The sequence below is a fragment of the Sinohyriopsis cumingii genome, chromosome 1, assembly GCF_028554795.1.
Source record: "Sinohyriopsis cumingii isolate HCF-2022 chromosome 1, ASM2855479v2, whole genome shotgun sequence".
NCBI lineage: Eukaryota > Metazoa > Mollusca > Bivalvia > Unionida > Unionidae > Sinohyriopsis > Sinohyriopsis cumingii.
The window spans coordinates 80,762,413-80,789,437 of NC_142961.1; the positions used below are offsets into that span (position 1 = coordinate 80,762,413).

General features: G+C 33.8%; 1 protein-coding gene across 10 annotated transcripts in view; it reads right to left on the bottom strand.

The window, feature by feature from the left end:
* Positions 1–27,025, bottom strand: part of LOC149807216 (DNA-binding protein RFX2-like) — an 82,531-nt gene that overhangs the window by 44,897 nt on the left and 10,609 nt on the right. For 4 of the 10 annotated variants that reach the window (XM_089963701.1, XM_089963691.1, XM_089963700.1 and 1 more), the window contains exons 3-9: positions 26,754–26,826; positions 24,763–24,881; positions 22,642–22,747; positions 20,708–20,846; positions 14,140–14,160; positions 6,045–6,129; positions 1,818–1,991 (exon numbers count right to left, since the gene is read on the bottom strand). In XM_089963701.1, coding sequence (XP_089819827.1) covers positions 1,818–1,991; positions 6,045–6,129; positions 14,140–14,160; positions 20,708–20,846; positions 22,642–22,747; positions 24,763–24,881; positions 26,754–26,826 — 717 coding nt within the window. The remainder of the gene's footprint in view (positions 1–1,817; positions 1,992–6,044; positions 6,130–14,139; positions 14,161–20,707; positions 20,847–22,641; positions 22,748–24,762; positions 24,882–26,753; positions 26,827–27,025) is intronic. The other 6 variants (XM_089963708.1, XM_089963705.1, XM_089963706.1 and 3 more) reach the window with 5 other exon arrangements.

The window sequence follows — 27,025 nt, forward strand, 5'->3', positions numbered from 1 at the left end:
ATTATTACATGGCTCTGGTATCTTAATACAAGGCCTTAAGTCTTCATCATCATAAATACAAGCCATCTACAAAGTGACTCATGGCATATCATACAGAACATAAGTTGTTTTATGGAAATTAATTTCCTTCTTTCAATCCTTGTGATCCTGACGTTTGAACTTTTGACCCCAAAATGAATAAGTTACTTCTTCAGCACAAATGTCAGATATTAACAAAGTCTGGCAAAAGCTGATAAAGAAATCAAGATATGGAAACCATTGGTTTTGGAGTCATTGTGATATGGACCTTTGGCCTGATACCCCAAATCAACAGATATTTTCCTTGCATCTTAAATGCAAGCCATTATCCAAAATTAATCTGCAATACAAGTCAGGTAAACAGGTGGAACAGTTTTTCTTCTTTCAGTACCCATAACCTTGACTTTTGTCTTGCAAGTCCAAAATTTAGAGATTCTTCCTTCTTCCAAATACAAGCTATTTAACCAGTTTTCCGGTCCAGAGGAAGTAAATCCGTAAACACTATGGACTGCTTTACTGGTCTGGGACAGTGTTCTTCTCTAACGTTATAGTACTCGACTATATGAATTTTGGGGTACCTCTAATAACTTCCTACTTGTAATGTAGATATTATATTTAGATTATCTCGTGAGCTTAGCTTGTATACAACTAGAAATATCGAACAAAGTAGGCACTTTTAACAAGTTTTCCGAATGGTGAAATTTGTATCCAAAATGGCAGAGTTCAAAGAACGTGAGTGAAGTGTGAGATTTTGAATTATCAGAAGATTTTACCAATTTCGACCTAGTAAAGCCGGATGAAAATGAGAGAAGTTATCTGGAAAGGCAATGGAATGCGCTTGTGGGTGACATTGATAACAACAAAGGACTTTGAAGGTTTTAAACCGGAGGAAGTGTATGTTCCACGTAATTTTGTTTGGATGAAGTTGGAAAACCAAAGAGATCTGTTTCAGATTTCTGAGAGAGTTGGACCCACCCAAGTGTTAGATGGCTCCAGGAAAGCTTTGGAATATTTTCAAATATTCTATTCAGATGAAGTTTTGGGAAAAATTGTCCGTCTAACGAATTTGAATGCGACGATCAAACGTGCCAGAGGCGATACAGGTGTGTGGACCGATCTCACCTTGGATGAAATCAAGGCATTTTATGGAAATTTAATTTCTACCTGTCATATACCTGAAAGAAAGACGTGTTGCTACTGGAATTATTCATGAGTACTTATAGGGTCAATTGAACAAGTTTTGGGAACTTTCTAAGAGGTAAATAGATAATTACTTGTATTTTACCTGTTGTGTTACCTGTTTGCACCTGTATTTTAACAGTTGTAATAGATATGCACATTTTTGTCAATTAGTCATAAAATTTGATTTTTAACCTTGATTTTGACACCTAATTCAGCCAGATATCTTTAAAATTGGCAAAGTTATGTTATTTCAAAATCCACAAGTCATTTTGCTTTACAACTCCAAAGTTACTTAGTGTTGAGGACTCTATGCCCTCAAAGTTACTTAGTGATGAAAGGGTTAATTAAGTCTGGCAAAGATAGATGGTGGGGAACTCAAATAAATGTCTGGAATGAAAAAAAGGGAAATGGATAGATGTATGGAGAGGTGACAAATAAATGAATAGCATCATCACATATGCTCCTCCTAATGGGGGGAGGTGTACAAAAAGTACTGGGTAAGTTTCTTGCAAATGTTTCTGTGCAAATGTGGCAGCAACAAGACAACATCAGTACACATACAAACTAATACTAATAAAATGAATAGTAATAAAGTATCTGCATGTCCCCTAGGCTACCTCTCTACTTGAACTACTAACAGTGGCCGGGGAGGCACGTGTCGTATAGGTCAGAGGGGTCCCTTCACCATCCATGGTCCCTCCCTGTATCAAGTATGTCCCACTTTGTTGGGTCAATATATGACCCTGTACAGTCTGTATTGTGCCAAGATTGGCTATTCCTGCACCTGTAACCTGAGAAAAGATATTCAGAGAGTTACAAACATTAAATCAACTGCGAAAGACTAATATACACAAATTACCTTTCAAGATATTTTTGCCTCATGAAAATCTTATGTTTTTTTATACAAGATAAAATTTATTGAATTTTATGTTAGGGAAAGAAAATGGTATTTAATGTGGACATATTCATCTCATTAATTGGAGCCTCATTTAATTCAGTTGTTTTAATATCAGAATGATCATTTTTTTTAAATAATAAATTTCCCCCATTATTCTTCAAACCAATTTGCAAATTTGGATTCTTTTCTAACCCTCAAAACAAAGGATAGAAACACATACAACCATATTTACAAAATTTTGTAGCATATCATTTTTTAAAATTTTATTTACAGTACTGTAATTAAATCTCATCGCTGGTGTCCGTACCTGCTCAGTTGGCAATTCGAATTGGAAAACAAAAAAAAACATGAAGATATATCATGAGTCTAATAAAAATTTCAGTGGCACAAGAGCACAAAAGGTGGAGGCCAATATGCGTTGAAACAATCACTACAGATTTGTACAAGAATTTTAAAAAAAACATCTACTGACAATGTTTATATCTTGTGGTACAGCAGGTGATCTCACATTGTTAATAAAGTGAAAGTTGGTGGGTTGGAGTGTAGAAATGTGCAAGAACAATTTCTCTAACATTTAGATCATGAACCTTTAATTTACAAGAATTATGTAAAGATTCATCTTTTTCACATGTGAAACACACGCTGGCATTTTTGCAAATGTGACAAAATGAGGCATTAAAAACATTTCACTGATAAATGTTTATTTTTGTTATTATTTAGGAAAAAATATGGCTTTAGTTCCACTGTCATTTCTTGTATTCATATGATTTGCAGAATTCCAAAAATGAATGAAATGAAATAATCATTTTAATGTGCTGCATAAATTGTTCTTGCCTGGCAATAATAATCAAAACAGTCCAAAGAAAACATTCCATAATTAAACAAAATCAAATTTTTAGCATTTGGGTTGAAAATCCCCTAGTATTAAGTTATTAACCCCTGGTGCCATAATTTTTGTGTCAGGAGGTAGTACCCTACTTCTAAGATCTGTAGCGCCAATGTCTTTTAAGATACACCAAAATGTGTGTTATTAGAGAAAAGTAGACAGACATAGCTCTGCAAGGATATCAAATAATCTGGACTTTCTACTTGCATTACAAAATGCTGAGGGAAAAACATTTTTTGGAGACCCAATTTTTCGTGCACCAAAAATTCACCTGTTGTCGGAATCAGATTTTATGTCTGTATTTTAGACTTTTGGCCTCAGTTCTAAGGCAGACTGGACTCAACTGCACACAGACAGGCAAACCTTTGCAAAAAGTAGCACAAGTTGGGGATTTCAAGTCAAAAGTGGCCAGGCCACAAATAAGATGGATTTAATAAGCAAAAAAAAGAAAAAGTACTTTTACCCTTCTGCACATGCACAAGCAAAATTGCCAATGAAAAACGACATTTGTAACATAACAAGGCATCAGGCCAAATGGAAATCACTTTGACGCAAATTTATTTGGATGTATTCAGAAGCAGCCTCCAAAATGTGTTTCCTACTCGTATTTCAGGCAAAAATCTCCAGGGGCTAACAAGTTAAGTATCATGTTACACTGGTACAAACATCCAACTCCTCACCTGTAATTAATGTCTAACACAAAGATTTGGATTGTATAAATAATGGAAGTAAACAACAAGTATGTGCTAATGGCAAATACACCAAGAGAAGTAGATTAATATAGTAATGGACTTTCTTGGCCTTTTCCTGTACTGACAAAAAAAACCCCCAAACAAAATATATTGGCCCAATTGTGCCCAAGATTACTTGCCTACCTCAAAGAAAAAAAGCAAGGACAGCTTGTCAAGCATTCTGGGTTAGTATAATGCTTTCTGACATATGAAGGTTTTAATACTTTTTAGTAATGGCAGCAACATTAGAATCCATATTAGCATCATTTGTGCAGATTTAAAGGCCTTGCGCCATGACGCTTTCTGCGCAATTGGGTCAAATTCTGTAGATTGTTGTTTTTAGAAGTCGTTAAAAGGTTCTATTTTTTTTAAGTAGCAATGTCCATATTGAACAGTGGATCAGCATCATTTTGTGCAAACTTGAAAGGGCTTCTTGAGAGGCTTCTTTAAGTCAAGCTTTTATAAATACTGTTCAGCAGTTCTGAAAACACATCATTTAAAGGTTGCTCTATTTTCCTAATGGCAGATGTATTTTTAAACAGATCAGCATCTTATGTATCAATCGGAAAGATCTTCAATCCAGGATACTTCCTGTCAACTTTAGTCAAATTCTGTTGGCAGTTTTGGGGAAGAGTTTTAAACATTTTTCTATTGTTAGTAATGGTAACAATATCTCATGGAAGATTGTCACCATTTCCAAAATCTTTAAAGGTCTTAATGCCAAGATGCACTTTCAAGATTTGTTGAAAATGGTCCAGAGGTTTTTGAGAAGTCAAAAGTTAAATACCCGTTAAATTACAGACAGATGATAGACGGATCATGTACAATGCACAAAACGCCATACCTTATGCACACCTAAAAATAAAATCAACACTTTTTGGCCATCAGTTTTATCCACTAAATGATTTAATTACAAATTTCATCTGTTTAAATGTCTGTACTTGGTCCTAAATAAATCTAGTATAAAATTATGTTACCAAGCTAGCAAATTCTTTTGCCTGTATATGGCAATTGTGCATGTAGTAAACTGTTAACGCTAATTAACTGATTAGATGTATCCAGCCAATTATATGATATGAAAGGTTCCAAGATCACTATAACACTCATAAGCAGATAAGCATTATTTCTTATGAAAATCACACACTGCAGACAACTCTTAAGTTTTTGCCTTTGGTTAACCTGTTGACTGTTCTTTAAAGTTTGCTGTTATAAACTAGAAAACAACTTGCAAGTTCTAGTAAAATGTAAATAATTCTGAATTTTTTTCTTTCCTTTCAGTCCATATAAAAATTGTTTTAAAAATCCAGGTGCTGTGTTTGAGGACTATGCCCCATTTGTCTAACCTGGTTTGGGCAAAGTTTCAAAATAAAAGCAGAAAACTGCATGTAAAGTATTAATTACCAAAAATGTGCAATCATCAGCCTAACTCTAAACTGAGGCGAATGTCAAAGGATTCCATTGAGTGTTATCATTATTTCATCAAATATTTCAATATCATTCAAGCTGTCAGTGTCAAAGATGAATCTGAACTTAATTTATAATCCGAACCTAACTCTATATCTATAATCACATTCTGCAGCTGATATTAGCAAAACACTCACATTTCCTTAAAATTCTGTTGATCTTAAAATAATTATCAAAATTTCTAGATTTAACAATGACTAAAGATTACAGAAACATGTCCAATAGGCCAATACCATAAAAATATAATAAGGGGTCTAAATACATTTTTATACCAGTGTCATGTTACTTCCCAGGTGAAAATGTGCACTTATCTGGACTATTATTATCTATTATCCTACAGGCCCCACCAAAATTGTGGCCCCAGAGTTTAATTCAAAATTGTTTCTCATATCAAGTGTGTTCTCTAGCTACATGAAAGTGTAAAATGCTTAAAAATACACAAAATTGTGACTGCATTTGTGTATTTGACTCATGACACTCTCCAAAGGACCCCAAATTCAAACACCTCTTTGCACTGGTTATCACACTGGCAACCAATGTACCAAGTTTGTGGATAACTCAGACATCACTAGAGTACAAGGCATCACCTGAAAATGACTAGCTTGGTTCTATTATACAATATGTATTTAGTCTGGAAACTTTGTAATAGCAGACTCTAACCAAAATTGGAGTTTTCAAAGTCCTACTAATAAACTAAAAACAGACTACTACTTGGAAATTTTTTCAACAATCTGATTTTATTTTGTGCAGACAGATATTTGAAATTGTATTAAAAAATAAGATCTGCTCTTTTGAAACAAAATCTTGCAAACAGAAAATTGGGTAAACATAATACAAAAACATAATTTAAGGGCATATAATTTACCTGAGCTCCTCCAGTGGTCTGATAGTAAGTCCCAGTCACAGGTGTATACAAAGTTGTCTGTCCATAGTCTGTCTGATATGTTTGCCTGAAAATTGAAAAAGAACTTCATCAGTAATAAACTCAACACTGGACATTTTCTTTCTAGTGGCAATCAGACACCACCTACAGAAAAGCACACACAACTGTTCATTTCTCCATGTGACACGATGAGATGGAATGAATATGGAAAAGTTATGGGAAAAAAAACTGCACCTTCATCCTGTGCATTTAATAGAGTTGCAGCAGCTTCTTATAAAAAATCACTCAGCACACCACAATGTCTCATGGCGTTTTCAATCGCCAATGAGTCAAGATGGTACTGATAAAGTGGGCGTGGTTTACTGTTTATGACCCCAGCAAGTGTACACTAACAAGTTTCACTGAGTGTTATGTGTGGTGAGATCTGACAAATCTATGATACTGTCCTTATAAATTAACAATTATTTTTCAAAACCAAAGTTTTGATCACAGTAACATAACACCAATGACATGTGAACTTTACAAATACTAAACATCCAAATTTCTGGGTTTTTTTGGTGTTAAATCCTACATTATCATAACATACAAATGCATTCATCACGAACCAAGTTTCACTGATATTTGTGCATATATGTATTTATTTTTTAACTATCTGGACAATGTCAGTAACATTTTGCACTATGTCTTTAAAAGGTGTCAAACAATTTGTTGGACAAACCTGTATTCACGCCCTAGTAACAGTGCAATGAAATTGCACATATTCTGACATTGAATATATTCTCTTTTGGGAAGAATTTGCTTATTTTTGCTTACTGCAATAAAAATTCATTATCAATGAGTTATAAATAATTATTTGTAAGTTCTCACAAGGGTAATGTGTGATGCATAATGCCAATACAGTGTCAATTTTATTAATACTATTTTGTGCACAAGGAATCTAATTTCTGTCTTTTGTTCTTCTTCTAAATATAACATTATTGAAACTTTGTGATGCATTCATTGCTTTGATTTGTGTGCAACTGGTTAAAAAATATATGCTGTCTGGTGTGAGAGAAAAAAGAGGATCAGACAAGAGGGCATCATTCAGATTTTTCAATGCCTTTAGTTTGATTTCAGCTACTATTTTGATTAATTATCAAAGTAAATGTAGATTTTTTTATTGTTTAAATCATGAATTGCCCCAAAAAATCATCCCAGAAGCAAGTAGGTTCACATAAACTTGAAGAAGATTAATGGTCATGCACAAAATAATTCATCTAGCACAACAGAAGCCATTTCACAGATTTGTCTTTTTTGTCACTGAGGTGTTAATTTTCTGTGCAAAATGATAACCTAAATCACATCAGATGCTCTCTAGCAAGTTTGTTTTCTTTGCCACTGTGTTGACATTGCTGTCTTGATTCCAGCAGAAATTCCCACTGAGGTCAAGTCTCTGTTAGGACAAGAGTATATAATTTTCTAAAGGAGAGGGGCTGGCATCTTTTTGGTAAAGAGCTTGAAAACAATATCTTGCTCCGATTTGTAGAAAAAAGACCTAGCTGAATAAAATTATTAAGTGGCACAAAAATTAAAATACCAATGTGAAAAAAAGAAGAAAATCCATCTTCCCACAAAAATTAAATGGTCAGTCACTCACTGAAGACATGCAGTACACCCTATTGTGTCATGATCTAGCTGGCTCAAAGTTGTGTATATACAACCTCATGAACAAGCACTTGTTGACAGTGCATACCACCATTACTGCTTAAGTATTAACTGAAATTTCCTTGAATAAAATACTTGAAATTCATATATTGATAATAACATTAATGTCTTGGACAATAATTTTGAAAATAAATTAGGAAAACACAGGAATTTTTTTCACATTGGCAGTAACTACAAATGTAGAAACACTGCATAGAAACTAATTAACATTTCCTAAACATGCATGTATTGAATAAACAATATTCTTTTAAAATGATTTTTTTAACAATTGTCCAAATATATATATAATCAAGATAAAAGTGATTTCCATGAGTGGTCTATATGCATTCAAATTTTAAATGACAATGTCTACCAATGGTGATGTTGTACAAATATGAATGCCACGTTACAGTCGTGATCTGTAAGTATTTACCCCTCCAACAAAGAGCTTCAAACATGGAATGAGCATGGAGGGAAGTAATTGTTCCATTACAAAGTGTCAAGAAACAAAAAAAAAAAGTCACACAAGCTGTTCTTTAGTTAGCTTTCATAATTTTCAATTGTAGTTCAAAACTCCAATGCCACTTGAAAGATGTACCCAATACATTTCTAGGCAAATGTTATTTATGCTTCTTAAATTGTACAATTTTTTCATATATCTCTAGTCTGGGATAAATTACTATCATGCAATTTTTATAAATAGTATAAACAGGGTAGAGGGTGATAAATACATATCCCCTAAGGACAAATCTACTACAACATGTGTAGTTGTTTATGTCAATATGACTTTCCATTCAGACTAGGTATCGCAAGTCTTTTAGTGAAAACTCAAAGTTATATAAATCATCTATTCTGGTGAAGTAGCGATAATGATCTGAAAGATAGTTAATGTGGCAGTCATACTGGATGTCCAAGCAGCACAATTTTTATATGGGAACAACTAGATATATGACTTGAATGTATACGCAAATTTCACGGCAATCCTCCAGTACAGGTTGAGAAGTGCTAATAGAAGGACAGACAGATGCAAAACCATTCCATAAGCTATTCTGGTCTTTGACAAATGTGCAGCTCGATGGAGGAAAAAAAACCCTCTGTTTTCCTTTTAATCTGATGTGAAGTTAAATGGCATAAGACCAAATGTCTGGTGATAATTATGCAAACTGACACACATATACATACCAGCAAACCAAACCAGAAGGAAATCAATGTTTCAAAACAAAGCATTTTATTAAACAAGTTAGCATAAATATCCAATGCAAAGCTTCCATTTACCAATATTAACAAACCTAAGTTCTCAAACAGCTTTCAGCTGGCAATATCCTACGTAAGATTTGGGCAAATGTGTCATACTGTGTGGTATTCCCATGCATCTCTTATGGAACCTCACATCTTAACTTATCTGACCTGTACCTCATGTCTAAGAATAAAACATACAGCTAACTTTTTCTCAATATCTCTTTACAAGTTTAACTAAGAAGAATGATGCAAGCTTAGCTACAAATTCAGTAAACCGCACAAAAGCTAAATGCTAGCCAAACTATTTAAATCACTATACTGACCAAATCTTTCATTATGACCTTTGTCACCTTGTATCCTAACCTACAGATTCATTGGTATTTGTCCTGGAAGATAGATCACAGTATAAAGTATGTGGTTTCAAGAGCCAAGTTAGAACTTGCCTACAGGTAACTCATCTGAGCCCATGATCTCACTTTACAGATAGTTTTTTTAAATACATTTTTTTTAGAGAAAGTTCAAAGCAAAAGATAATGAACTAGTGGCCCAATTGACCATGGAACCACTTACACTGCAGACATCTGCTATGCAGTCAAATGCAAGAGATGTTGATCATGACATCTATGTCAGTCGGATGCTTTCTGTTCACATTTCTTTCAATGGTTTTGACTGTATGTGATAAGCAGTTTCCCAGGTTCTCTATTTTTGGTACATGCTTGAAAACAGATGAGCAAAAGTTAGTCTAATTCTAATTAGGTCTATTAGTTTAGATAAAGCTGTCAAACTAGATTGTTCTTGTTGTTGTAGGGTTTAATGCCATTTTTTAGCACAAGATAGGCTATACATGGCAGCCAGTATCAATGGTGGAGGAAGAATCCAGGAAAACTCCACAAAGAACTGACAACTCACGAGAAGCTACTGGCAAGCTTTCTCATGTACCCACATTGGCTGAGCATCAAACTAGGAAAATACTGTGCAGTGGTTATTCAGAATTTTTTTTCTTCATAATTTTAGTAACATCTGCCATATTTCTGGGTGAGATGTATAACTGATATAAACTTAAAGTCTTTGATGTTTGGATGCTTTCTGTCAAATTTAGTCAACTTTACTAGTGGTTTTTTTAAAATAAACGTTCATTCCAAAGATTTTCTATTTTTGGTAATGGTGGCCATCTTTGATTCAGTTGTCACAAACACTTGAGGTCCAAGATATGACAAATGCAAAAAGTTTCAATGTACTCTCATTTCTTATCTGTACCCCCATATATTGCTTTAATTTTACCCATGATGTACTACCTTGATCATCTGTGACAATGTAGTTTGAACAGGGTAAACAAACATGTAGTCAGTGTGATTTAATCCCTTCCCAAAGCTACCTGATGACAATTTTTCCTGATCAGTTGACCTCCTATGGGCAGTATGTAATTGTAATATGTGGAGCCCTGTGAGATGTAGGGAGCACAATGTTCAGTGTCTCATATACTAAAAACACATGTCAAATGAATGAGATAATTTACAAGGTCAAGTGATAAAATATATTAAATGGCATCATTTATAGGTCACTGCTTTTCATTGTTACATATGGAGGGGAGGAGGTATTTATGTAACTAATAGTGTGCATCAGAGACACTCAACAATATTTCGATTTCACTGGGTTAAAAGGCATTTCTGTACTCTTAAATAAAAAATGCTGGATATTCTAGTGTTTCGATTCTAACATTTTACGTAAGTTAAATTTTACCATATACACACTGGTTTTCAGCTTTGGCACTATTTTCATTTAGGACAAAGTGGACATCATTAGAAATCTTTTGGTAAAAACCCCCATGTAATAATGATCATCGATTCAAATGAAAGTAGTGACAAGATTCTGTTGTTAAATTTCCTATCTTCCTATCTATCCATCGATCCAGTTAGGCTTTTTTATTTTTCCAAAATGCGATTCTGACTAACTGACAACAAGTAACCCCTTTATACGTGATCTGACTTGCACAATATACCCGGACTAATATATTTCAACCCATGAAAAAAATACATTTTGCACACCAATCATGGCAGTGTCAATCTACAACAAAGCAGTTCAGGTCTGTATACATTTAATACAATTTCCCTTTGATCAATTACCCGGGTAACAGATCATTAAGATCAATGCGTACCTGGTAGAGTTTTCCTAAAATTTTCACAGCTCTGCTTTCCACTTCAACATAAATTAACATAAACTAAGTGATGATTACAACATGATCAATCACAAAATTCATATGATGAAAGAATTATGCTAGTGAAGAAGTTGTATGGATGATTAAAAAGCATTTTTTTCACAAATAAAAAACAGACAGCTCAATCAGGACTTCAGCCATATGAAAGAATGGGCAAAATTTTAAGAATGAGACACAAGTTCTGAAGAAGAAAACAAACATACAACAAAAGAACCAAGTGGGCCCAAGAATGCTGACCTGGATGATATCTGCCTAGTAGCCAAATACACTATCTGCTAGCCAAGAATTTATGGTTCAGAAGGATAATTTCTGTGGAACTTTTTACCAATCATGGCTATTAATGTGTATGTTATGAAATTGTTGGTTGTTTTTTATTGCATTTTTTAACATGCCACTGGCTGCAACATACTGATAAAACTGTAGTCAGGCCACTTGCCAAATAACACACCAAAGCAGCAGATCTGGACTTGCCTGGGCAGCCAAAACATACATGATCACTGGATTACGAGTCCAACATTTCACTAATTAAGCTATCATGGTTCCCCACATTTCTTTTAAAAACAACTGTTTTAAGAGGTCTCTAGTATTGCAAATTCAGTAGTACTTGATGTCACATCAGTAACATTGAAAGGTATCTATATCAATACACATTCTGTCAAAGTTGTACAAATTCTATAAAGGTTTCAAGTTATCATGCTTTCTGTCAAATATGGGCAAATTATGTCGCAAAGCATTGTATAAGTTATAAATTAAAAAATTCTTTGGTAATTAAAGCAGCACATTTAATGGCAGACTGCCACTGTACAAACATAAAAGTCAATTCTCTCCCACGTTGTAAAAATTCTGTTAAGTGGTTCAAGTCATTTAACCCTTTACCTCATAGAGCATAGTGACAAAGTGCAGCTCGCTATACATAGAACACAGGTTACCTAGTCGGCCGCATACGCATAGCTTGCCTGTGAACTATTAAGCAATGTAGTGTATGTTACGTTTAACAGCAATTTTAACCATTTTACATTTTTGTACACATCTATTACATGTGGAACAATTTAAGAGTAAAGTCCGATTGTTATAGCTGTGTAATTATTTATCACGGAAGAATTTGTTATGTGCTTTAAAATCTGGAGAGAATTCGTTCACCGTCATGTCAGTGAGGCTGTGTGACCAACCGTAGAGCTGCCATTTCTCATACTCGAAATTTACAAGTTTTTCATCTGTGTCTACATCACTAAGTCATCTGAATTTGATAATTTATCGAAACTAATTGCAGCCTATATCAATATCAGAGCCTTTACCTAGGTTATTGAATCTTTCATAGTTGTGATTCTAATCATGAAAACTTCGTAAGTACTGACTGAAATCCGCGACCGCCATTTTGGAGAGTGGAGATTACGACCCAGTTACTTTAAATAGCAGATATCGACCAGTACATAAACAGTGACCACGCGATCTGACGTAATTGTCATTCACAGAAATGAATGTAGTATCTAATAAGGGGTTTTCCCCGAAGGTGGCACTACGAAAACCCGCTTAAAATGGCCGATGTTTACAGCAGACGTCAAAAGGCGCTTCTATGGGACTTTTGTAGAAGCGTCAAAAGTCGCTTTGATGTGACTTTTGTAGAGGCGTCCAAAGACGGTTGTATGAGGTAAAGGGTTAAAAGATTTTCTATTTTCGCAACATTTGCTATTATTTGAAAGTAAATAAGCAATATTCGTATAAATTTAAAGACCCTTTCTGCCAGAATGTCTTCTGACAAATCTGCTCAAGTTCTGCAAAGCAGGTTCAGAAAAAGTCATTTAATGTTTTATCTATTTTCACGTTAACGGTGGCCATATCTAATGATGGATCAGCATCATATTTACAAAACTTGAAAGACCTTTATGCCATGTTGCTGTTTCTCAAACTTCTCTATTTTAGCAATGGTGTCAATATTTGATTGTAGATCAACATTAATTTGTGCAAAAGTAAATGCCACATCACAGTCTGTCAAGTTTTTAAGAAATTTAAAATTATTCTGTTTTAGAAATGGCAGCCATATTTAAAAGTGTATTATATTTTTTTAACAAACTTAAAAGCCATCATTGCAAAGATGCTTTGTCAAATGTGGTCAAATTTATGGAAATAATACATATTTGCAAATGTGATCAAATTTTGTGATGCACTTTTTGAAATGAATTGGTTTAAATGTTTGTTTTCTGTTAATCTGATGGTGGATTGGCATCATTTGAACAAATTTTAAGGACTTTCATCCCAGGATGCTTTTTGTCAAATTCTGTCAAGTTCCGTTCAGCAATTATGAGAACTCTTTGAAGGCTTTCTGTTTTCATGAATAGCAGTAAATATGGTTGAGTCACCAGCATCCAAAGAATAAATCTGAAAGACCTTAATACTGGACCGCTTACTGTAAAATCATGTGCAAATTAGTCTAGATTTGGGAGAAGCTGTAAATAACTGTGAACAAACCAATGCATGACACTAGAAATGAAGGACCATACCATAAACCCATTAGTCCTATTGCAACAGGAAAACAAAAGGTCAAGGCAAAATGTGCTGAGTTAGCTGCATTAAAGAAACATGTAGGCCTTTCTTTTGTATTGGAAATTTACTGAAGACAGTTTGCTTCTATATCCCCATAAAACTTATTTGCGTATGTTAAACCTACTATAAAATTATAAATAAAACTAAAGATTAATTATTTTTTCTGTTAATTTATTTCTCCCTCTTTTTTTAATGGAAAATTACTTTAGTGGAATTTGTTTTCCAAGTGATACCCACATCATTCACTTATAGTATTTAGGATGGATGAATTTAAATATGAATCATTAGAAATGTAATTTCTGAATACAAGAAAATGCCCACTGGAGGAGACAGTAACACAGACTCAATTATTTAAAACAAAATATTCAACACAAAACACACAAATAAAGCTACAATTACCCCTCATGATTCCAGCGAACCCTGTTAAAATAACATAACATAATTAGAGTCCACCAAACATTAAAAAACAAGCCTATTTCATTCATTTGCAAATGTATTTACCTTCACCAAAGACCAAGAAAATGATGTAAGCATATTTGTAAAAGAAAACTGCAATGACCACTAAAACATGAAAAAAAATTCTGGAACTTAAATTCTACTTTAAGATATAAATAGCAGCTAGGCAAATGGTGCAGTTCTACAAGACAGTCAACCTACAAAATAGGAACTAATAGGAGATTAAATCATGTTGTAGTCATATTCTCTTTTTGAGAAAAATGGCAAGAAACAGATAAGTCGACCATGACCAGCACATTATACACCCTCTCTTGTGTTCAATAGTCATCCATATAGTCATAAGTAAGGCATGGCTGACTTGAGATTACTGACTAGCAGGTATCAGTGATCTTTAAACTGAAGTTACTGTGCAAAAACCATTATTTTCTTAGTACACTTACCATGATCATGACCCCTTACTTTTCAATCTTTAAATCTTTTTTTCCTAACTAATGTTATTGTGCTGAAACAATTATTCTTCTTTCAGTCAGTGACCGTTGACCTTTTGACACTAAAAATCTATTGGCTTCTGCTTTATTCCAAACTGCTAGCTATCCACAAAGTCTAGAAACTGTAGATGGTGAAGAACTTAAGTTGAGCAAAAACAAAATTGCTAATGGATGGATGGATGGACAGACAGACAGTCAGACTGACATTAATACACTCTGCCTTATGGCAGGCACAAGAAAACATTGCCTCTTCTTCTGAAAGCCTAGGAATAAGGGATGCTGTTTAATGAATAAGTTGTTCCTAAGGATGTGTTGATATGGCAATACGTAACTGAGACTTAATCAAGACTCTTAAACACAAGTGGTATGACATTTCACACATAAAATCATTGAAAGTCTGTCAAGTCACCCATAAAGCAGTGTACATACCAGAGATGCCAACCCAGGAACATATTTATCAGCAATCCCAGCATTAATTTTGTAGTCTGCCTGAATGTGATATCATTTTTGTTACAAGAAATGAACTTCAATAAAATACATCTGCATCTCACTATATGAGCTAGCTTGCAGTTGCAATGTTACAAAGGTCTTATTAGAACAGATGTATTCTGAATTCACCATTTTTCATGTGACACCAACCCAAACTGATTTTGTGCTTACCCCCCCCCACAAAGCAAAGATCCACCCAACAATGAATGTAAGTGACAATGAAAATATCAATTTTCCCAAATCAATGAACTCACACTATCTATTTCTACAATCACTGAAACATAAATATCTTCAAAATTGTATGCCAAAACTAAATCCAGAAACATTTATTATCGTTTCGAATTTTATGCATCATTTTTATTTCAGCTACATTTTTTGTATTAACAGACCATGTACGAGTCAATCAAGAACATCTTGGATCTTACAACAGCTACATAGTTTGAATGAAAACAGTGCAAGTATTTTAACCTTGAGTCAAGTAGCTGCAGTACTTTTCTACCGTCTCCACTTTAAAAAAATCAAAATTGTATTTTATAAAATAATAATTTTGCAAGACTTCAAATGCTTATGTTTCACTGAGAATAAATAAATATGCACAATTTGGAGTGGTTGACATCTCTGATATGCATTACACTGTATGCACAGCATCAGTGAATTATCAAAATGAAAACTGAAAAACAGAAGATAAATGTTGATAAAATAGGATATGAGAAAGATACTTTGCAATAATTCTGGCACCAGCATCAACTTTGAGTAACTATCGTTTGATGCATATCCTGAATACATCATATAAGCATAAAAACGGAGGACCAGAGATGACTCCTTGCCAACATTTATTTTATTGCTAAATTTTACGAGCAGTTAGATTATTTATTCTGATGAGAGGTTTTAAAATTTTCCACAAAGTTTTTTTATTTTTAAGATGTTTGCTATATGTGATTCCAGATCTGCATTGCAAGCATAATAATAAAAGATCATCTTAGTGATAGAATAAGCTTTGTAAAATTTGGTCAAATTCTCCTTAGATATTATTATAAAGCTGTTATTTCAAATTTCATTTCTACAAATCTATTAGATCTTTATGCCAGGTTTCCATAATATTCATAGATGAAAACCCTAATCATGTTATCAGGATAGCATCAGTTTGTTTCAGAATCTTGGCAGCCCTTCTGGCATGGATAAATGACCAACTTTTAAACAATCACAGTGCATCTTCATATGAGCCTGTACATACCCAAGTCAGTAACAATTAGGGTCATCATAGTTTAAAAAAAAAATAATGTATCCATACTTCCAATTCCAATCCTTCATCATTATCCAAAACAATAAAACTTTATTTGTCCTTACAAATTACTGTATTTTCTTTTCATCAACTGTGGCAAACATTTTCCACTACTTTTCAGTATGTTCCATAACATAAACTCCTGTTCAAATTGTTATCTCTCAAAATTTTGATTTTCCTGAAATTCATACAATTCAGAATATGAATTCTTCATAAATATTTCAAACTAATTCCACAAAATCTGGAATGATTGGCATAGCTAAATATTTGGTCAAATCTATTCATTTAAAAACAAAAATAGAAAATTCATTATAAATGGTTTTTTATTTCCCTAGATATTGGATTGCCTTTTGGGGCATAATTTGGTTGATCTTAATGCCTGAATACTTGCCATATAATTTTATCAGAATTTTTATGGGTTTTTTTTGTTTCTTTTTTACAGAAGCAGGTTTAGTAAGACTTATACTCTTAGCAAAAGCTACCGTATCTCATGCTAGGTTGGCCTAATTTCTGCAAACTTAAATGAGTTTCATGTAAAAAAATTTTGAATTTTTTATATATTTTACAATCAATTTTGTTAAATTATGAAGAATGCTTTTTGAAAGATCAACTTAAAATGAACAATGGACAACATATACTGCAGGCCATACCCAAGTTCACTTATGCTCAGGGGAGCTTAGTAAGATGCCAAAGAGGACCTGACTGCTCTCCTGACTGATATGTGCCTACTAATCAAGTGCAAAAGCAGTTAACCAAGAAAAAAAACATAGGTCAGCAAAATTCTTAGTTTAAAATTCTCAGACGCTGTCGACTCCATATTTGATGAAATCAATTGTTAAAAGGTTGTTTCAGTTTGTTGCATCTTCATATTTCATGGCACATCAGCATCAAATTTCCAATACTGAAAGATTCCCATGCCAGGGTGCTCTGTATCAAAGTTGGTCATATTCTCACAAATATCCATGAATCTAACTCATTACAAAGACATTCCCAGATTTTGATGAAACTAGCATATATTTAAAGTATGATCAAAACCGGATCACAAATATGGTTTCAACAACAGTAAGATGCTTAGCCAACCAGATACAAAATACACCATTCATATGCATGGATATAACTCATTATCAAACCCATCAAGAATCGTCACGGAACAAGCCAATATTTAATGTACAATCAAAATCAGATCAGAAATATGACTTCCAGAGCAGTAAGAAACTCTGTCAATCAAATACAAGATCAACTAATACATGTGCATCATATCAATTCCCAAGTTTCAAGATAATCCACAGATTTCTGATACAAGGTGCATTCACAAGATTCAGTCATGCATTTACTTGGGTGTCAATAAGGGCAATAATTTATAACAAGAGACACAAATGGGACTGATATCACAAACTTGGTTAACATACAAAAATAAGCTTGTGAAAAAACTTCATAAAAGTTGTGAAATTGTGGAGTGGACAAAAAAGTTTGGAGCACTTAGATACCACACTGTCACATGTGTTTCTGGCTTCATCCTAAAAAAATATTTGTTCGACTGGTTGGACAAAAAATACTGACTTATTTTCCCCCATCCATTTATCACAATTGAACAATAGTTCCACAATCAAATTTAAAACCTTTGAGAAAAGATCTTGACAGTATTAATCAACAAAATGGTTTATGATAGTCTCATATAAACTCAAGCTATAATTACTAAAAAAATTTAAGCTTGTCTGATTTAACTTACTCTAAATCTGAACCGACCATAATTAGCAAACAGGACACAAAGGTAACCATCATTGCAGCCTTTACTGAATCATGATTTCAAGTCTGTCTCCAGCAGGTGCTAAAAATATTGGAGAACACCGTAATCACCTTAATGAGCATGATGTACAATTCTAATACCTATGAATGAAATGAAATGCAGCCTAGTCACATATTCTCTAATTTGTTAGCTTTCTTAAAATTCTGTTTTATGATCAGAAAATTTCTACAGTCAGTATCCAGAAAATGGGAGGGCAATGATATATGTGTTATAACATTCAAAATATTAATGTAACAATACCATTTTAAGGTGTTGAGTGGTTTTCAAGTTCTGTTGCCAATTGCAATTACTGATGCGCAACAGAAGCACAACAATAAATGCAGAGTTTCTGTTGGGCTATGCCCACATTTAAAAAGCACAACACTGCAAATTCATTATCAACACTGCACACACTCCACTGCTTTCCAAGCCAATTTATATACAACATATTAGTTTATATACACAAGTGTTTTTCTTTATTATTGTTTGTTTACTTTGTATATTTTCTTTAGCTTTAAATTATAGAGTATTATACGGTATTCAATTTAACACCTAGGTGTAATATTTTGTTAATTTAGATAAATTCTTGAAATGAAATTCAAGAATTCTGAATTCTAAAATTATTTTGAAAAAGTCTTCTATATGGGAGAGTTCTCAACAACCCACAACTGTTACTCTCTCCACTGACCTGATCATAGGTTACTTCCCTTGCTTTAATATGCAAACTGTTATTTTAACCAACAAAGTGTGGAAAGGTCAGCCTAACAGATCCAAGATTACCTAATTAACATAAATAAATCTAGCTCATTACTGAAAGCATATAAGATCTTGATTATACAACCCCATATTTCAAGTCTGAGGAAAATCAGATCAGAAATGTGGCTTCTATAAGGGTAACAAACTCAGCCATTCAGATGCAAAATAATCCAAATAGTATGCATGGATCTCTTTTACTGTCAAACTTGCTCTACATCTTAATTTCATAAGCGTTTATCCCAAGTTTGATCCAAATAAAAAATGCAGCCTCCAAAGTGGTAACAAGCTCAGCCAATAATATCATTTTATTAGTATGCATGGATTTTGTTGATTATGGAACTCATTGAATATGTTAGTGACTGAAGCAAATAATCCATATTTGATCAAAAGCAGGTCAGAAATATGACCTCCAGAATGGTATAAAGCTTAGCCAATCAGATGCAAGATCACCTCATTAATATGCATGGCTCTTACTCTTTGTTGAATGTATATGAGATTTTGTTGATGTAAACCAAAGTTCCAAGTTTTGCTCGAGATATGATCAGAAAGACTCCAGGATGGTAACAAGCAACAAAAGCACAATGGATAATTCATCACACATTAAGAACAACACACAATGCATGACAGATGCAGGGCATACCATAAGCACATTTGACCATGCAGGCTGGGTAAGCTAAAAATTGCAAGAGCAAAGTGGTTTGTTAATAGGCAAATTATCAGGTGATGACCATAATATTTTCCAAGTCTCAAAGCAACTATAGCAAAAAGTCCAAGAGCAAAATGATTTGTCAACACAAACAGCTTTAGATGATGACCATAATGTGTACCAAAATGTGAGTGTGTGTGTGAATTGGATTTTTAATGTAGCTTTAACAATTTTTCAATCATACTGCTACGATGTCTGCAGTGTGGCAGTTTATAGTGATGTCTAGCACTTGGGCATCATGATGCAGACATGTAGCATGATGTCCCACCCAATCACATTATCCTGACACCAGACCAACCAAGTTGTACCAAAATGAAATTCCAGGAATCCAAGACAGGACCATTTCTTATGTTTTTCTATTCTTTTTAGCTGAACAGTATTGAAACCATCCCTGGCATTCTTTAAAACAAAAGTGTGGCTGAGGATGTAGAAATGGAAGCACAATGTTCCACACACACAGTGAAAACACTGGAAACAAAAAGTTGCCTCCGTTTGATTACAGTGATCTGAAAATAAAGCAAAGAGTTTCTGGTTGTGAAGAAAGCACCGATCCATACAATATAGACCCTGTGAACTAGAAACATAATGACTGATCAAGAAGTTATTGGAACATGATTGCAAATGTGATATTACTATAGCATAACTTTAATTGATACCAAATACCTTTTTTATGGCCTGACATTGATTTATAGACAAATTTCAAAGTTTTGATTTATATATCATTTTCATAACTGGATCAAAACATTTAACATGAAGTTAATGAAACAAGCCACGAAGTGTAATATCATACTTTTTTCCTGTATCATTCTAGAACGATTCTTTGTCTGCAATACGGATAACTGCACAAAGGTCCACGCTCAGAGAAAGAAAACAAAATAGGTGCCTGTGCATGAAAGTTAATTTCACAGAGTATTAAAGTAAGTGTTGGAATAACAATGGTCATGCATCACACACCAAAGGCCAAAAGGCACACCAACACCACATCTAGAATGCGAAATTCGTACATTTGACCATTTGTTGATGCGTAGATACCAGGATCATTGCCATCTACGTACTGTACATGAGCTGGATACAATGTCTGTCCCCCCTGCTGCAGAGTCACGGTTTCCTGTGCCTGATTTTGTTCAGTCTCTGCTTCACTAGCTGAGGAAAAGAAAGCAGAAAGGATCATTTTATACAATGCTAAAAAATAAAATAGGAACAAGAGTACCATACATGGGACATTATACACTAACCCCATGTTTTTTAGGGACTAGTAGTAAATGCAAAGTTTGCATTGGTCAAGATTGACCCTTATGGAAGTATACATAAGTCATGTATGTGTATATATGACCAGCACAATACTATATATTTATGTTCTATTCTATATATGAGATGCCACTCATGAATAAGGTGTTTTATCTTCCAAAGTTTGTTTCTTAAATTTTCATTTCACTTATTTTGCCAAGTACACAAAACATATTTATATATTTAAAGTCACTATATTGAATCTTCATTCAGAAATGGGTAACTGCAAGGATTTTTTGTTTTATCTGAATTGATCTGCAGTATTATCCGATTGTCCAATTAAGCACTGGAAAGGAATTCAAAAAGACAACAAAATGTGTTTTCTTTGATGATGCAGCTCAAAGATCTGAATATCTTTGTAATTTCTGCAGTAAAAATGGAGGTTTTTGTCTTGCAACCAACTAGAGATGATAACACTGGGCTTTGCAATCGCTGCTATGACTGTACCACCATATTATAAACCAGTTCTATAAAGGGATGTATGGGCATTAGGGAGGCTCTGATTTCACTGAATTTACTTTGAAAAGAGAGGGCTGGATGAGGACCTTTTGAATTGGCAAAGATACTGTACCTTTTTTGAAGGGTTTTAATAACCAATGCATATATTTGCAAACAGATTTTTGCAGTATTGGATTGATTGATTTTCACTGCTTCTAAACGAGAAATTGGTTTCTGTGTGTACAAGGTTTGGTATTTGGGCCTAAGGATGACATACGCAAGAAAAGTTTGGTACTACAATGGTTCCCCTTTTAAACAGACCCCACCCACCAAGAATGGCTACCTGCATTTTTCAGCCAGAGTACCTAACACTGATGAATTTTTGTTCATAACCTCTAGGATGGCCACTACTCTAATACAGCCAGCTGACTGACGCTATCAGCTGAGAAGTACAGCATTTATTCAGCTCAAGTCAGTGTAATATCATTATAAGTAAAAAATATTTGCTCTCATGGTTTAGCCTCCTTAGATTATGAATGAAACTTTAGAATAACAGGCTACAACCAGTCGATCACGTGTCAATCTCACTCCTTTTTAAATAGAGAGCATTTAATGTAACAGCTTCAAATTATTTTGAAGTGGTATAATTGCCAAAATGGAGCAGCTTCTTGCTGAAAGTGCAAAATTTAAGAGGTTCCAAGTTTAGATGGAAAAGTATAAGATATTCAACTGAAAAAAAGGGAAGAAGAGTCATACGATCATTGCTGAGAAATCTGATATCTGAGTCAAATAAGCATCATAAACAATGCATTCCACAGCAGTAGAAAAATGGAATGGAAGGATAATGATAGTTTAAATTAGATGTTTTCACAACGGTTTTACTGAAAAGGTTTTCAAATGGTTTTGCAATGTGACTTATGAATATTCATAATTATTTTAAATAACATTAATACAAATTTTGTCATATTGATTCTACAATGTGTCATTTTTAAATAAAAATATTAAATAGTTCAAAATTTGTATGCCTTACTTTGTACATAATTCCTACTCACATCTATGTGATCTCCCTCTAAAAGGACCACCCATCTTACAAGGCCAACATCCCGCTGCTGAAGGGGGGACAATCATACTATGGAGAGCCAATTTTGGTCACTTAATATAAAGTGATAGTTCATTTGTGTCTCGATGCAACCCAATTATTAGTATGACTTACTTGTTATAACATACTGTTGCTGCTGCTGTGACCCAGCAGATGTGGACTGTGATTTCTGAACCTGAACCTGAGTCTGCCTGGGCTGTGAACCTGCATGTGATTTTGTCTGAAAAATTGGAAAAAATAATGTGGGTTTAAATGTAAATATAAAATATGAACATAGCATGAATGATTTTCCTAAGTCTGATGAATTCTTATATTGAATCCTAGTTCCATACTCTACACAAAAATGTGCTGAGTTGGCAATTAATGGTACCACTGTACCTATGCTCTTCCTCTACTGCTAAGCTTAAATGGGGGGTAAGGACGATAGACTTTCAATCAACGTATCTCACCATAACTTCCAATAATGAATGCATGTCTGTAAATGCAACTGATGGCAATAACTGTATTAATAATGCCATGAAATAACCATCCATAATGCTACCACTGCAGTTTATTGTTCATTGCACATATCCACATCCATCAATACTGTTTCCACCCTGCACCCAGATACTTTTTCCATAGTGAAATTTGCATGATAAGATTTCATTTTCAAATATAACATGCAAACTCTTTTCTTCAAGTGAAATGAGTGCTCTCAAAAGAATATCATAAAATAATAAAAACTTTCAAGCAGCTTCATACCTAGCATGATCTCCAATATCTTAACATGTTATAAATGATTTATTTTAGAAAACAACAAACAAACAAATAGAGACTCTGGTACAACTGCATATGGGTGAATACTGCCTTAGGTTATGCACACACAAAAGAGCATTTAGATTTTTAATGTCAATGAATAAAAACAATGAAGTTAGTGCAGTTACAACATGTTACATATTATCACCCACACTATAAAATAAATTAAATTGGCAGTGATAATTTGTGCAAGATGACTTCATTTGTATTAAATACCATAGCACATTGTTGACATTTGAAACTGGGACTTGTTTGAATGTATATACATGCTGTATTCTAAAAGTATTATTCTGATTTAATAATCAGTTACAGAATGGTTGCCATGGCAGTGTGATGGGACACAATCCATGTCATTTATAATTCCAAACACACAAATCAGCTGATACAACTCATCTACATTTAAAAGATTTTTCTATGTTCCAAGGAATTTTGTGTAAAGAATTAACTTCCAACAAGTCTCACACTAGTTGAGTAGGTCACTCCTTTTTTAAGTACTGTAGAAATCTTGGTGGATGATCTTCTAATTCTCACATTATTTGTATTTCATTGTTGAATGATTTATTTGTTAAGGCACCACATTATACTGCAACTAGTTACAATTCACAAATAGAAAAAGTTAATCCCTCTGAAATGCCATAACAATTTCATTTTTGTTAATAAATTTAAATTAAAAAAACAAACTCAGATGTTTCTTATTTTGAAATTGTATCATCAAATTAAATAATCAAGTGCCGCAGGAAACCTGTACGAAACCAACTTGCTGACATCTGCTGAGCCCTTTTTAAAATACACCAAATTTTTTCTATAGAGTAGAAAAAGTTAAGACATGGAAAGGTTGATAACTTTTTTTAATGTTCCTTAGTAAAAACCTAATATCCATTGAATCATCTACTTACAAGAAGTACCTATAAGAAAAATTTCAATACTGCTACCATGGTGACCATAATCATGTTGGGACAGCACCATTTTAGTTTATAACAAACTATATAACATAACAAGTCTCTCAGTGAAAACCCTATGTTGCTAAGCCTATCAATTCCAAAGATGTAACTTGACACACGTCAGATACTGGATGACAAGCATTATACATGTTCTCCTCGACTTCAACCTGTAGAACCAAAAACTGCATGGTAGTGAATGATGGATTGTATTAATTCATAAGTACATGCGATATCATATCTTATAAACATGGGCTTAAAATCATGACCACCCCTTGATTAATTTTACATTGCCTGATTTTGTTGAATTTATTATGTTTGAATTTACTGTGTAGCTTGCAACAATTTAACAAAAGAAATTATGATATAAATACACAATGATGACAAATTACAAATATTATGCACAAAACCATATTAAAAACAATATATTTACAGCCTAGGCAGTGGTGAAACATATATTGAATGGTTTTATGTCAAGAAGAAGGAATCATGTTAGAAGTACCACAAAAAATTGTGTTGAGTCTGAAGACATCTGCACGTGAGCTGGATATAAGGTCTGTCCCCCTTGTTGAAGAGTCACTGTTTCTTGCCCCTGATTTTGATCAGTTTCTGCTACTGTCGCTGCAAGAGTAGACTTCATCAATTAAATCAAGCCATAGGATTGTTTTCAGTGCAAGAGGGTATTTAAGACATGACTATTATTAATGCAAGTAGTATTTAAGACATGACTGAAAACAATGCAAGAGGGTATTTAAGACACGTTATCAATGCAAGAGGGTATTTAAGACATGACTATTATTAATGCAAGTAGTATTTAAGACATGACTGAAAACTATGCAAGACGGTATTTAAGACACGTTATCAATGCAAGAGGGTATTTAAGACACGTTATCAATGCAAAAGGGTATTTAAGACATGACTATTATCAATGCAAGTAGTATTTAAGACATGACTATTATCAATGCAAGTAGTATTTAAGACATGACTATTATTAATGCAAGTAGTATTTAAGACATGACTGAAAACAATGCAAGAGGGTATTTAAGACACGTTATCAATGCAAGAGGGTATTTAAGACATGACAATTATTAATGCAAGTAGTATTTAAGACATGACTGAAAACAATGCAAGAGGGTATTTAAGACACATGTTATCAATGCAAGAGGGTATTCAAGACACATGTTATCAATGCAAGAGGGTATTTAAGACATGATTATTATCAATGCAAGTAGTATTTTAGACATGACTATTATTAATGCAAGTAGTATTTAAGACATGACTTATCAATGCAAGACAGTATTTAAGACATCCAGGTGAGTCCAAGTTCATAACCTGGCTGACATTATAAAAGCTAAATGCAAAAGCAACTGGCATAATGAGTTGGGTTAATATCATGCTTTCAGTTAAAATTTGGTTGAGTCAGTTCATTAGTTTCTAAACAAATATATACAAGTTTTCTGTTTACAGTAATGTGGTCCTATCTGATGGCGCAATTTGCATAATACTGAAAATGACACAATAACAAGACTTTCTGTTAAATTTCAGTCAAATTATTTTGAGTGGTTGTCTAACTGAAGTCATTTTATGGTTTTCCACTTTTAATGGAAATCAGAAATGCACTGATACCTGAATTCTATGTTTTATTCTGTTAAATTCTGACGAAATAAGTTCTGAAAAGTGGTTTATAAGTTGTTTTAGTTTTCATAAGCATGGACAGAGGGAATACATTTTTATCCCACTCATCAATTCAAGTGAGCAACTTCCTGGACTAATCTGAATTATTACTTGACCCACCCACCCAGCAAAATTGAAACAAGGTACTTTAAGGTTTCTTTCACAAATGATAAGAGAAATAAGAGATAAACAAAAGGCTTAATAAAAAAGACTGTTTCAAATGGTTAGTTCTGAAGAGAATGTTTAGTCACAGCCCTGATGGCACTGACTCGTAATCCAAAGGCCATGAGTTTTATACCCATCCAAGCCAGATTGGGTTGGCTGCCTCACTGTGTCCTTGAGCACTTGTTTTCTGTATGACATTGCCAACCAATCTGCTATTTCAGCAGAAAATGGCCCAACTGATTTTTCTTCATACCCTCTGCATTTGCTACCTTACCTTAAACTTCTGTTTAATCTTCTTCCTGTGGAGGATTAGTGCCCATTATGAAACGGAACATCATTGAGATAGTAACAATGTTAACACCATCAGATTGGAACAATTCAATATTGTCCATATTGATGCTTTGGCTACATGCCACAAACACATACAACAGTGATTTATCCCATGAACAATGAAAATCTATCTCTGGGTTTAGGAAATGTATGCAAATAAAAAAGCGAATAAAAAAAAATAGGAAAATTTTGATGCTTAAAAGTTACTGCTGTTGCTGCAAGAAAAGTGACTGCCATGTCTAACTTCTCATTTTATTTAGTTTGGAGAGAGAAGACTACTCCCAGTTTCTGAGACCAGTGTGAGTCATGGATGGTACAACTTACTTGTTACAATATACTGCTGTGACCCACCGGTGGACTTCTGGTTTGCTTGTGAACTTGCTTGAGACTTTGATGACTGAAAAACAGAACTTCATACATAAGATTTAATACATGACAACCATATAATTAATACATAAGTTCATAATAAACAGAAAACAAAAGGGATTTACAACCTTTGAAGCTGAAATCTCCTCCATCTCCGGTTAGACAAAGAAGTTCTATGGAGAATAACTATTTCAACCTATTAAAATATGAAGCCACATATTAACAGCAAT